The 14,328-nt window shown below is 47.7% G+C and overlaps 1 protein-coding gene across 2 annotated transcripts in view; it reads left to right on the forward strand.

The window, feature by feature from the left end:
• Positions 1–13,990, forward strand: part of TTC39A (tetratricopeptide repeat domain 39A) — a 179,401-nt gene extending 165,411 nt beyond the window's left edge. For both annotated transcript variants that reach the window (XM_063939557.1, XM_063939558.1), the window contains 3 exons: positions 10,432–10,546; positions 10,869–10,985; positions 12,554–13,990. In XM_063939557.1, the coding sequence (XP_063795627.1) occupies positions 10,432–10,546; positions 10,869–10,985; positions 12,554–12,650 (329 nt within the window). In that variant the 3' untranslated portion in view covers positions 12,651–13,990. The remainder of the gene's footprint in view (positions 1–10,431; positions 10,547–10,868; positions 10,986–12,553) is intronic.
• Positions 13,991–14,328: the final 338 nt, after the last annotated feature.

The following is a 14,328-nucleotide window of genomic DNA, read 5'->3' on the forward strand; positions in this document are numbered from 1 at the left end:
AGTTACACCTTCCACGTGCTGGCTGTGAGATATGAGTGATATAGGTGTTCTCTTGGTATAGGCACCACTCAGAATATTTTGCGACTCACTCACAACATGCCAATAAGACACTTCTCTTATGTGCGTACACCCAGGATACGTCTGGCACAGAGCTGAACAGAGATGCGCAGTCTGCTGAATAATTGCTAGATCCTCCTACATTCAGTCATGCTTCACCTCACGGCCATTAGACTGCGCCTTGTATCAGTCATACTGTCCTAACATCAGATGTAAGATGGCGGGACCATGGTCAAACATTGAGGTGCATAGTGTGATCAGATTTTCTCCCTTGAATGAACATAGACACACACACACAAATACAGTACTGTGCAAGAGTTTTAGGCAGCCGTGAAAAAAATGCTGCAAAGTAAGAATGCTTTAAAAAATAGAAGTGTTAATAGTTTATTTTTATCATTTAACAAAATCCAAAGTGAATGAACAGAAGAGAAATCTAAATCAAATTAATATTTGGTGTGACCACCCTTTGCCTTCAAAACAGCATCAATTCTTCTAGGTACACTTGCACACAGTTTTTGAAGGAACTAGGTAGGGAGGTTGTACCAAACATCTTGGAGAACTAACCAGAGATCTTCAGTGGATGTAGGCTTGTTCAAATGCTTCCGTTTCTTCCTGTAATCCCAGACAGACTTAATGATCTTCAGATCAGGGCTCTGTGGGGCCATATCATCACTTCCAGGACTCCTTGTTCTTCTTTATGCTTTAGATAGTTCTTAATGACATTGGCTGTATGTTTGGGGTCATTGTCCTGCTGCAGAATAAATTTGGAGCCAATCAGGTGCCTCTCTGATGGTATTGCATAGATAAGTACCTGTCTGTATTTCTCAGCATTGAGGATGCCATTACTCCTGACCAAATCCCCAACTCCTTTTGCTGAAATGCAGCCCCAGACTTGCAAGGAACCTCCACCATGCTTCACTGCTGCCTGCAGACACTCATTGTACTGCTCTCCAGCCCTTCAGCAAACAAACTGCCTTCTGTTACAGTCAAATAATAATAAGAATTTACTTACCGATAATTCTATTTCTCGGAGTCCGTAGTGGATGCTGGGGTTCCTGAAAGGACCATGGGGAATAGCGGCTCCGCAGGAGACAGGGCACAAAAGTAAAGCTTTTACAGGTCAGGTGGTGTGTACTGGCTCCTCCCCCTATGACCCTCCTCCAGACTCCAGTTAGGTACTGTGCCCGGACGAGCGTACACAATAAGGGAGGATTTTGAATCCCGGGTAAGACTCATACCAGCCACACCAATCACACCGTACAACTTGTGATCTAAACCCAGTTAACAGTATGATAACAGAGGAGCCTCTGAAAGATGGCTTCCTAAACAATAACCCGAATTAGTTAACAATAACTATGTACAAGTATTGCAGATAATCCGCACTTGGGATGGGCGCCCAGCATCCACTACGGACTCCGAGAAATAGAATTATCGGTAAGTAAATTCTTATTTTCTCTATCGTCCTAAGTGGATGCTGGGGTTCCTGAAAGGACCATGGGGATTATACCAAAGCTCCCAAACGGGCGGGAGAGTGCGGATGACTCTGCAGCACCGAATGAGAGAACTCCAGGTCCTCCTTTGCCAGGGTATCAAATTTGTAAAAATTTACAAACGTGTTCTCCCCTGACCACGTAGCTGCTCGGCAGAGTTGTAATGCCGAGACCCCTCGGGCAGGCGCCCAAGATGAGCCCACCTTCCTTGCGGAATGGGCCTTAACAGATTTAGGCTGTGGCAGGCCTGCCACAGAATGTACAAGTTGAATTTTGTTACAAATCCAACGAGCAATCGACTGCTTAGAAGCAGGTGCACCCAACTTGTTGGGTGCATACAGTATAAACAGCGAGTCAGATTTTCTGACTCCAGCCGTCCTTTAAATGTATATTTTTAAGGCTCTGACAACGTCCAACAACTTGGAGTCCTTCAAGTCGTCTGTAGCCGCAGGCACTACAATAGGCTGGTTCAGGTGAAACGCTGATACCACCTTAGGGAGAAAATGCGGACGCGTCCGCCGCTCTGCCCTATGTCGAATGGAAAATTAAATAAGGGCTTTTATAAAACAAAGCCGCCAGTTCAGATACTCTCCCGGCCGAAGCCAGGGCCAGTAACATAGTCACTTTCCATGTGAGATATTTCAAATCCACATTCTTTAGTGGTTCAAACCAATTGGATTTGAGGAAATCTAAAACTACATTTAGATCCCACGGTGCCACCTTAGGCACCACAGGAGGCTGTATATGCAGTACTCCTTTGATAAAAATCTGGACCTCAGGGACTGAGGCCAATTCTTTTTGGAAGAATATTGATATGGCCGAAATTTGAACCTTAATAGATCCCAATTTGAGACCCATAGACAATCCTGATTGCAGGAAATGTAGGAAAACGACCCAGTTGAAATTCCTCCATCGGAGCACTCCGCTGCTCGCACCACGCAACATATTTTCGCCAAATACGGCGATAATGCTTCGCGGTGACTTCCTTCCTTGCCTTTATCAAGGTAGGAATGACTTCTTCCGGAATGCCTTTTCCTTTTAGGATCTGGCATTCAAACGCCATGCCGTCAAACGCAGCCGCGGTAAGTCTTGAAAAAGACAAGGACCCTGCTGAAGCAGGTCCCTTCTCAGAAGTAGAGGCCACGGATCGTCCGTGACCATCTCTTGAAGTTCCGGGTACCAAGTCCTTCTTGGCCAATCCGGAGCCACTAGTCTTACTCCTCTTTGCCGTATAATCCTCAATAGCTTTGGTATGAGAGGCAGAGGAGGAAACACATATACCGACTGGTACACCCAAGGTGTTACCAGCGCGTCCACAGCTATTGCCTGCGGATCTCTTGACCTGGCGCAATATCTGTCCAGTGTTTTGTTGAGGCGAGACGCCATCATGTCCACCATTGGTTTTACCCAACGGTTTAATAGCATGTGGAAAACTTCTGGATGAAGTCCCCACTCTCCCGGGTGAAGGTCGTGTCTGCTGAGGAAGTCTGCTTCCCAGTTGTCCACGCCCGGGATGAATACTGCTGACAGTGCTATCACGTGATTCTCCGCCCAGCGAAGGATCCTGGCAGCTTCTGCCATTGCCCTCCTGCTTCTTGTGCCGCCCTGTCTGTTTACATGGGCGACTGCCGTGATGTTGTCCGACTGGATCAACACCGGTCTTCCTTGAAGCAGAGGTTCCGCCTGGCTTAGAGCATTGTAGATTGCTCTTAGTTCCAGAATGCTTATGTGAAGAGACTTTTTCAGGCTCGACCACACTCCCTGGAAATTTCTTCCCTGTGTGACTGCTCCCCAGCCTCTCAGGCTGGCATCCGTGGTCACCAGGATCCAATCCTGCATGCCGAATCTGCGGCCCTCCAATAGATGAGCCTCCTGCAACCACCACAGAAGGGATACCCTTGTCCTCGGCGACAGGGTTATCCGCAGGTGCATCTGAAGATGCGACCCTGACCATTTGTCCAACAGATCCCTTTGCATGGAATCTGCCGAAAGGGATTGCTTCGTAAGAAGCTACCATTTTTTCCCAGGACTCTTGTGCATTGATGTACAGACACCTTTCCTGGTTTTAGGAGGTTCCTGACCAGGTCAGATAACTCCTTGGCTTTTTCTTCGGGAAGAAAAACCTTTTTCTGAACTGTGTCCAGAATCATCCCCAGGAACAGCAGACGAGTTGTCGGCATTAATTGGGATTTTGGAATATTCAGAATCCATCCGTGCTGCTTTAGCACCTCTTGAGATAGTGCTAAACCCATCTCTAGCTGTTCTCTGGACCTTGCCCTTATTAGGAGATCGTCCAAGTATGGGATAATTAATACGCCTTTTCTTCGAAGAAGAAATATTATCTCGGCCATTACCTTTGTAAAGACCCGAGGTGCCGTGGACAAACCAAACGGCAGCGTCTGAAACTGATAGTGACAGTTTTGTACAACGAACCTGAGGTACCCCTGGTGTGAGGGGTAATTGGAACGTGGAGATACGCATCCTTGATGTCCAAGGATACCATAAAGTCCCCTTCTTCCAGGTTCGCTATCACTGCTCTGAGTGACTCCATCTTGAACTTGAACTTCTTTATGTACAGGTTCAAGGACTTCAGATTTAGAATAGGCCTTACCGAGCCATCCGGCTTCGGTACCACAAAAAGAGTGGAATAATACCCCTTCCCTTGTTGTAGAAGAGGTACCTTGACTATCACCTGCTGAGAATACAGCTTGTGAATGGCTTCCAAAACCGTCTCCCTTTCTGAGGGGGACGTTGGTAAAGCAGACTTCAGGAAACGGCGAGGTGGCTCTGTCTCTAATTTCAACCTGTACCCCTGAGATATTATCTGCAGGATCCAGGGATTTACCTGCGAGTGAGCCCACTGCGCGCTGTAATTCTTGAGACGACCGCCTACCGCCCCCGAGTCCGCTTGCGAAGCCCCAGCGTCATGCTGAGGCTTTTGTAGAAGCCGGGGAGGGCTTCTGTTCCTGGGAAGGAGCTGCCTGTTGCTGTCTCTTCCCTCGTCCTCTGCCTCGTGGCAGATATGAATAGCCCTTTGCTCTCTTATTTTTAAAGGAACGAAAGGGCTGCGGTTGAAAGGTCGGTGCCTTTTTCTGTTGGGGAGTGACTTGAGGTAGAAAGGTGGATTTCCCGGCCGTAGCCGTGGCCACCAAATCCGATAGACCGACCCCAAATAACTCCTCTACGCATCGCCTGTCCACTGTCGTGTCCATAAAGCTCTTCTGGCCGAAATGGACATAGCACTTACCCGTGATGCCAGTGTGCAGATATCTCCCTGTGCATCACGCATATAAAGAAATGCATCCTTTATTTGTTCTAACGACAGTAAAATATTGTCCCTGTCCAGGGTATCAATATTTTCGATCAGGGACTCTGACCAAACTACCCCAGCACTGCACATCCAGGCAGTCGCAATAGCTGGTCGTAGTATAACACCTGCATGTGTGTATATACCTTTTTGGATATTTTCCATCCTCCTATCTGATGGATCTTTAAGTGCGGCCGTCTCAGGAGAGGGTAACGCCACTTGTTTTGATAAGCGTGTTAGCGCTTTGTCCACCCTAGGAGGTGTTTCCCAGCGCTCCCTAACCTCTGGCGGGAAAGGGTATAAAGCCAATAACTTCTTTGAAATTAGCAGTTTTTTATCGGGGCACCCCACGCTTCATCACACACGTCATTTAATTCTTCTGATTCGGTAAAAACTACTGGTAGTTTTTTCACACCCCACATAATACCCTGTTTAGTGGTACCTGTAGTATCAGCTAAATGTAACATCTCCTTTATTGCCAAAATCATATAACGTGTGGCCCTACTGGAAAATACGGTTGATTCGTCACCTTCACCACCGGAATCAGTGCCTGTGTCTGGGTCTGTGTCGACCGACTGAGGCAAGGGGCGTTTTACAGCCCCTGACGGTGTTTGAGGCGCCTGGACAGGCACTAATTGAGTGTCCGGCCGCCTCATGTCGGCAAACGACTGCTTAAGCGAGTTGACGCTATCCCGTAATTCCACAAATAAAGGCATCCATTCTGGTGTCGACCCCCTAGGAGGTGACATCCTCATATTTGGCAATTGCTCCGCCTCCACACCAATAACGTCCTCATACATGTCGACACACACGTACCGACACACAGCAGACACACAGGGAATGCTCTATACGAAGACAGGACCCACTAGCCCTTTGGGGAGACAGAGGGAGAGTCTGCCAGCACACACCAAAAAGCGCTATATATGACAGGGATAGCCTTATGATTAAGTGCTCCCTTATAGCTGCTTTTATATTAATATATATTGCCATTTATTTTGCCCCCCCTCTCTGTTATACCCTGTTTCTGTAGTGCAGTGCAGGGGAGAGACCTGGGAGCCTTCCTGACCAGCGGAGCTGTGACAGAAAATGGCGCCGTGTGCTGAGGAGATAGGCCCCGCCCCTTTTTCGGCGGGCTCGTCTCCCGCTATTTAGTACATTTAGGCAGGGGTAAATATCTCCATATAGCCTCTGGGGCTATATGTGAGGTATTTTTAGCCTTTTTAAAGGTTTTCATTTGCCTCCCAGGGCGCCCCCCTCCCAGCGCCCTGCACCCTCAGTGACTGCCGTGTGAAGTGTGCTGAGAGGAAAATGGCGCACAGCTGCAGTGCTGTGCACTACCTTAAGAAGACTGCAGGAGTCTTCAGCCGCCGATTCTGGACCTCTTCTTGCTTCAGCATCTGTGAGGGGGCCGGCGGCGTGGCTCCGGTGACCATCCAGGCTGTACCTGTGATCGTCCCTCTGGAGCTTCATGTCCAGTAGCCAAGAAGCCAATCCATCCTGCACACAGGTGAGTTCACTTCTTCTCCCCTCTGTCCCTCGTTGCAGTGATCCTGTTGCCAGCAGGAATCACTGTAAAATAAAAAACCTAAGCTAAACTCTCTAAGCAGCTCTTTATGAGAGCCACCTAGAATTGCACCCTTCTCGGCCGGGCACAAAAATCTAACTGGAGTCTGGAGGAGGGTCATAGGGGGAGGAGCCAGTACACACCACCTGACCTGTAAAAGCTTTACTTTTGTGCCCTGTCTCCTGCGGAGCCGCTATTCCCCATGGTCCTTTCAGGAACCCCAGCATCCACTTAGGACGATAGAGAAATACATTTTGACTCATCAGTCCAGAGCACCTGCTGCCATTTTTCTGCACACCAGTTCTTATGTTTTTGTGCATAGTTGAGTCGCTTGGCCTTGTTTCCACGTCGAAGCTAGAGCTTTTTGCCCGCAATTCTTCCATGAAGATCACTTCTGGACAGATTTCTCCTAACAGTAGATGGGTGTACCTGAGTCCCACTGGTTTCTGCCAGTTCTGTGCTGATGGCACTACTGTACATCGTCCGATTTCAAAGGGAAGTAAGCATGGTGTCCTCAATACTGTGAAATACAGGCAGCTACTTATCCATCATGCAATACCATAAGGGAGGTGTCTTCAGTGTAAAGAAGAACAAGGAGTCCTGGAAGTGATGATATGGCCCCCACAGAGCCCTGATCTTAATATCATCGAGTCTGTCTGGGGGTTACATGAAGAGACAGAAAGATTTGAGCAAGCCTACATCCACAGAAGATCTGTGGTTAGTTCTCCAAGATGTTTGGAACAACCTCCCTGCCAAGTTTCTTCACAAACTGTGTGCAAGTGTACCTAGAAGATTTGATGCTGTGATGCTGTTTTTAAAGGCAAAGGGGTATATGCAATTGCGGTCGAATTCCCGAAATTGTCGAATTTCGGGTCATTTTCGACCAAAAAAAAAAAAATCGCCTATGCAATTCAGTGCTTTTCGACCAAAAAACGGACTTTCAAAATTCGACTTTTTGAAATTCGAATTTTTGCAAATTCGACTTTTCTGCAATGATACAAGTGCTGCAATTCGACCAAAGCATATTCAATTCAAGTTTGGAAATTCGACAGCAGTGCTTTTAGACAGCAAATTCGTCATTTTCAATCCGCCACACTTTGGAGGGTGAAAACAAATAAAAAAATTTTAAACATGTTTTTTTTTGTGTTTTTTTTTTGGGGGGAATAGCAGATCTATTTATATTAGAAGGGATTAGGTACTTTTTTTTTTTTTTTTTGGAGGCACAAATATTATTTATATATTTTTTTAAATATTATTTTTTTTTTATTTTTTTTTTATGCTGGAACGGTGAAATCATAAAAAAAAATGGCGTGGGGTCCCCCCTCCAAAGCATAACCAGCCTCGGGCTCTTCGAGCTGGTCCTGGTTCTAAAAATGCGGGGAAAAAATTGACAGGGGATCCCCCGTATTTTTAAAACCAGCACCGGGCTCTGCGCCTGGTGCTGGTGCCAAAAATACGGGGGACAAAAAGAGTAGGGGTCCCCCGTATTTTTAACACCAGCATCGGGCTCCACTAGCTGGACAGATAATGCCACAGCCGGGGGTCACTTTTATGCCGTGCCCTGCGGCCGTGGCATTAAATATCCAACTAGTCACCCCTGGCCGGGGTACCCTGGGGGAGTGGGGACCCCTTCAATCAAGGGGTCCCCCCCCCCAGCCACCCAAGGGCCCGGGGTGAAGCCCGAGGCTGTCCCCCCCATCCAATGGGCTGCGGATGGGGGGGCTGATAGCCTTTTGTGATAATAAAAAGATATTGTTTTTTCCAGTAGTACTACAAGTCCCAGCAAGCCTCCCCCGCAAGCTGGTGCTTGGAGAACCACAAGTACCAGCATGCGGGAGAAAATCGGGCCCGCTGGTACCTGTAGTACTACTGGGAAAAAAATACCCAAATAAAAACAGGACACACACACCGTCGACAGTAAAACTTTATTTCATACGTCGACACACACATACTTACCTATGTTCACACGCCGACATCGGTCCTCTTCTCCATGTAGAATCCACGGATACCTGAAAAGAAAAGATCAATATACTCACCCCAGCCATGGTCCAGAGATAAATCCACGTACTTGGCAAAAAAACAAACCGAACACCCGCTCCATGCCGGACTGAAAGGGGTCCCATGCTGACACATGGGACACCTTTCCACGAATGAGACCTGTCAGTGACAGCTGTCACAGAAAGGTCTCTAAGCCAATCAGGAAGCGCAACTTCGTTGCGCTCACCTGATTGGCTGTGCGCTGTCTGTACTGTGACAGCACATCGCAAAGCCGCTCCATCATTACTTTCAATGGTGGGAACTTAGCGGCTAGCGGTAAGGTCACCCGCCGGTCAGCGGCTGACCGGCGGGTGACCCCACCGCTACCCGCAAAGTTCCCACCATTGAAAGTAATGGAGCGGCTTTGCGATGTGCTGTCACAGTACAGACAGCGCACAGCCAATCAGGTGAGCGCCACGGAAGTAGCGCTTCCTGATTGGCTGAAGGGACTTCAGTGACAGGAGTCACGTGATGTCCCGGCATTTGGAAGAAAGGGGTCTGATGTGAAAGCATTGGACCCCTTTCTAGTCCGGTATGGAGCGGGTATTTGCGTGTTTTTTTTTTTTTTACAAGTACGTGGATTTATCTCTCTGGACGTGGATTTATCTCTGGACGCAGGAAGGTGAGTATCATTTTTTCACAGGTACCCTCGGATCGTCGGAGACCGTGGCAGTCGGCGTGTCAACATAGGTAAGTATGTGTGTGTCGGTAGTGTGTAATAAAGTTTTACTTGTCACGTTGTCTGTGTCCTGTTTTTATTTGGGTATTTTTTCCCCAGTAGTACTACAGGTACCAGCGGGCCCGTTTTTCTCCCGCATGCTGGTACTTGTGGTTCTCCAAGTACCAGCTTGCGGGGGAGGCTTGCTGGGACTTGTAGTACTACTGGAAAAAACAATATCTTTTTATTATCACAAAAGGCTATCAGCCCCCCCATCCGCAGCCCATTGGATGGGGGGGGACAGCCTCGGGCTTCACCCCTGGCCCTTGGGTGGCTGGGGGGAGGGACCCCTTGATTGAAGGGGTCCCCACTCCCCCAGGGTACCCCGGCCAGGGGTGACTAGTTGGATATTTAATGCCACGGCCGCAGGGCACGGCATAAAAGTGACCCCCGGCTGTGGCATTATCTGTCCAGCTAGTGGAGCCCGATGCTGGTGTTAAAAATACGGGGGACCCCTACTCTTTTTGTCCCCAGTATTTTTGGCAGCAGCACCAGGCGCAGAGCCCGGTGCTGGTTTTAAAAATACGGGGGATCCCTGGCCAATTTTTCCCCGGATTTTTAGAACCAGGACCAGCTCGATGAGCCCGAGGCTGGTTATGCTTTGGAGGGGGGACCCCACGCCATTTTTTTTTCCGGGTTTTTCCCGTGTTTTACCGTTTTTTAAAATCGCGGCAAAATCCGCCAAATCGGCCGATTTTCGCCTGCGACTCTGGCGAATCCGTTTTTCATTGAATATGGTGAATTCCGGAAGCCACCTTCTGGAATTCACCTGGCGAATTTAGTCGAATTAAAAAACGGCGAAAAATTGCCGCGATTCGCCGTGAATTGCATATACCCCAATGGGTGGTAGCACCAAATATTGATTTTGATTTAGATTTCTCTTCTGTTCATTCACTTTACATTTTGTTAATTGATAAAACTAAACTATTAACACTTCTATTTCTGAAAACATTCTTACTTTGTAGCATTTTTTTCCCCACACCTGCCTAAAACTTTTGCACAGTACTGTATACATATACCAATTATATTTTGGCAAAGACTCTTCCCAAAAATATGAAGGGGGCTCAATGTCAGGGTTTGGAGACGATACTGATTGGCTACAACTCGGGAGAGAGTATCTCCGGCCTCCTTACAGCTGTCTAATAGCATTGTATCTCCTGCTATGGCATATTGCACTGCGGAACGCCTGTGTTCTGACTGACTGTCTAACTCTCCCAAGGAAAGGTAGGAAATAAACTTTCTTTGTACTCTTTGTCAGCCTCCGAATTCCTAGTGGATGATCAGTGTCTGGTGAAGCTGCTCAAAGGCCTTTGCTTCAAGTACTTGGACCGAATTTCTGAGGCAGAAGAGTGCTTCAAATACATTCCCGCAAAGTGAGTGTGCACTGAGGAGGACTCTATAATACACAGTATTGGTTGTTTTTCTTTAAACATGCGCTAACACATACAGGGACATTTTATTGGCATACAGTAGTTGGAGTTATGCATATATATTGGGAGCAGATCTGGCTTTCTATAGACATGAACAGATGTTCATAGACAGTGATAGCGCCACCTATTCTGAATGAGTAATGACTTCATGACTTTGCAAATACATAAATCACTAGACCAATCAGGAATTGTGCAGGCACTGTTGTCTGCTGCACAAGGTGCAGTTATTCCATGAAGGCTTTGTGTAACTGTTTGTTCTCTGTAGTGAGAAGAAGATAAAATATGATGAATACCTGGTGCCCAATGCATGGCTGGAGCTGGCTCTGTTGTATCTGCAGCTGGGCAGGAGGCAGGAGGCCATAAAACTACTTGAAAATGCAAAGTGAGTAGTGGAGATTTACGTGGTATATTTTGTCAGTGTTTACAGTTTACACACGTTCATAAGGCCGACACTGACCATGTCAACACTAATGTGATGTCAGCATTGTTGAAATGTCAATACTGTGATTTAAGTCAGATTCTGTCCCTAACCTTAAGAGAAATTTCGACATTATGACAATGTAAACATTTCCGATGCCGACATGGGCAGTGTAGGGTTGTTTGCAAACTGAACGCATCTACTCTTGGCTGCAGTGTTGGACTGAGGCATGAAGGGCCCACCAGGGGAATGTAGTGGTAGGAGCCCATGTTTAGGGGTGTGACCAGTCTCAAGAGGGGGTGTGGCCAGGCACCACTTTGCTTTGCCTAACCATTAGAGAGTGCATGGTTTGGGCCCCTTCATTAAATATATATCGTAAACACTGCTAGTGCGTGCATGATAATGTACCAGATTAATAACAGCAATGCACTGTAGAGAATACAGCATAGACCTGTGCAGTATAAGGTAACATATGTAGAATGTATAATTCAAGAACACAGTCTGGAACCTGATCCATAGAGGATGAGGAGCGGGCCCCAGGCAGAGGGGCCACGGGGGAAGTGGGGGGGGTGTTCCACTGTATCCCTATGTGCCAGTCCAACCCTGTTCGGCTGTAACGGGAGTTGCCATGCTGTCTATGCAAAGTTGTGTGTTGGTGTAACTACACCTGTTATCAGATCTCATGCACGAGGGACAGAGGTGGCGCAAGTGCCCACTGATAATAAGGACGGCCATGTAACAACATACGGCCAGTGTCAGACTGGGGCATGTAGGGCCCACCGGGGGAATTCAGTGGTAGGGGCCTATGTTAGGGGTGTGGTCAGTCTGCAGAGGGGGTGTGGCCTGTCACCTCATTGGTTTGACTAACCATTAGAGAGTGCAATGTTTGGGCTCATAATAAATATATACAGTAAATTCAGCTGCTGCATGCGTGTTAATGTACCAGATTAATGTCAGATTAATAACAGCAATGCACTGTAGAAAATACACCATATTCCAGTATAAGGTAACATATGTATAATGTACATTAAGTGCACAGTCTGGAACCTGATCCTTAGAGCATGAGGTGGGCCCCCAGGCAGTAGGGCCCACCGGTGGTTTCCCCTGTATCCCTGTGGGCCAGTCCAAGCCTGCATACGGGTAGCACTGATCCAGCCGTAGAGATGCGTACAAATCTGCTTACATACATTTAGTCCCATGCACCCAATGTAGGAGCAATTACAGCTGTTAGGTGGCTATAATACTAGATGTTCTTTCATGCGACCAGGAGATAAGAGAATTTCAGGGCTGATGACAGCTGGAATGTGAGGGCCATCTAACAGGTGCCCCCAGCACACAAGACGTCTAACAACACTGACATCAGAATTTGCCCGAGGAGAACGATCTCTCACAGGAGAACTGAATCTGAAATATGCTGTTTGTGGAGACATATTTTCTCGGAGGGAACAAGATGAATGTTGGGAGCTCATATGCTTTATATTAGTCCTAATGTTACCAGCAACGTTCCTGATGTTTGCACCTTTCTCCCCCAGGCACAATTACAAGAACTACTCCATGGAGTCCCGCACGCATTTCAGGATTCAGGATGCTTTACTACAAGCCAAATCCGTCCCTCACAATGGCTGCTGACGACCGTCCCTCAGGAATATCCCATTAGTATTTATTTATCAGAAGCTGCACCTCCGCACTGCCATAGGGGACGCAGCAGAAGGACAATGGTGGTTTCTATAAATTATTTGTCCAAATGTGATTTCTACGGGGTATGTTGTAGCCAAGAATTCATCAGCATTTTCTCGTTCAACTATTCCACATTTTATTTAAAATTCATGAGGTAATTGTGTCTAGGAATGCAGGCACCACAGGATATGCGGAGTCAGGGTGCTTAACGGCACCTTAATCTGGGTTATACGGATTTCTTTCTACTGTGTTTCCACACTACAGTCAGAGAGGCAGAGGGTTTGAAGCAAAGCGCTTACATGCAGTTGTGCATTTCTAAAGATAAATATGATTGAATACCCCCCCTATAATGTGAAGTAGGGCAGCAGAGATTCACTTTTGAAAATTGCCACTAGATGGTGCTAGATTAACCTTTCATAGTGGGATTTAAGATACTGTATGTCCAGACAGCTTGGTAGGAGAGGGGGATTAGAGGAGCGGTCTTGTCGGGTGGGAGGGGGTTCAGACTGTACTTAAAGCGATTTGATGTTTCAGTCATGCACCTAATATGCCATAACATCTGCCTTTAGTTGGATTGTAGTAGGTTCTATTAAATAAAAACACACTTACATTCCCACTGCTAGTACAGGCATACAGTAAACATTTCCTTGATCCTGAATATAGTACGTTGTGAGGTAATAAATGAATAATAATGTCTTGTCTGGATGTAACACTAGGCAGAGAATCCGCAGATGTGATCGTATCCTCTGTGATGTATCTAATGCACGGGTGGGCATTAAGCGGCCCTCCAGCTGCTGCTTAACCATCCCAGCATGCTTGGATGCAGTTTTAACATGCCCTGATAGCGGAACTGTGGCAGTGCTCAATGGCTCCGAAACGGGTCGGGGGGTGCCCTAAGTACCCGGGCCCAGGTCTGATGGAGAAGCCCAGTGAGGGTCCAGGTCCGCCCCCCTCCTAACCCGGCAGCAGCAGCTCTTCTCCTCAGTCTGGCCATGGAGGTGCTTAAAGTACTATTTTTTTCTGTATGTTTCTTCTAAGGGTGCATGGCCACGCTTCCTGGGATTAGGCCACACACCCTGAAAAATAGCTGGACCCAGCCAGGCTCTCGAGTGCCCTGGCAGTGCTTTCTGGGATGGGTAGCCACACAACAGCTGGATGGTGTGCACATTAGTGTGCAGTTGCATCTCACTTTATAGTAGGCAGCAGGAGATTGCTTTATAACTGCAATCACTATAGGATGAAGCGTTCAGAACGGGTGGTCTTCAGTATGCCGGCTGTCGGGATCCCGGCGCACAGTATACCGGAGCCGGAATCCCGACAGCCGGCATACCGACACTTATTCTCCCTCGTGGGGGTCCACGACCCCCCTGGAGGGAGAATAAAATACGTGCCCGCAGCGTGGCGAGCGCAGTGAGCCCGCCACACTGTCTGTAAGCCGGCGGTCGGGCTCCCGGCGCCGGTATGCTGGTCGCCGGGAGCACGACCGCCGGCATACCATACCACACCCTTGAGAACAGTCTCTGGATCACAAACCAGTAGACAGCAGCGTATGGAACAGATTTATGAGATTCCATAGCTAATATGTTGTTTTCCCTAATTCCATTTCCTAACCATATAGTACACGATACAG

Source organism: Pseudophryne corroboree, chromosome 9 (assembly GCF_028390025.1).
Source record: "Pseudophryne corroboree isolate aPseCor3 chromosome 9, aPseCor3.hap2, whole genome shotgun sequence".
NCBI lineage: Eukaryota > Metazoa > Chordata > Amphibia > Anura > Myobatrachidae > Pseudophryne > Pseudophryne corroboree.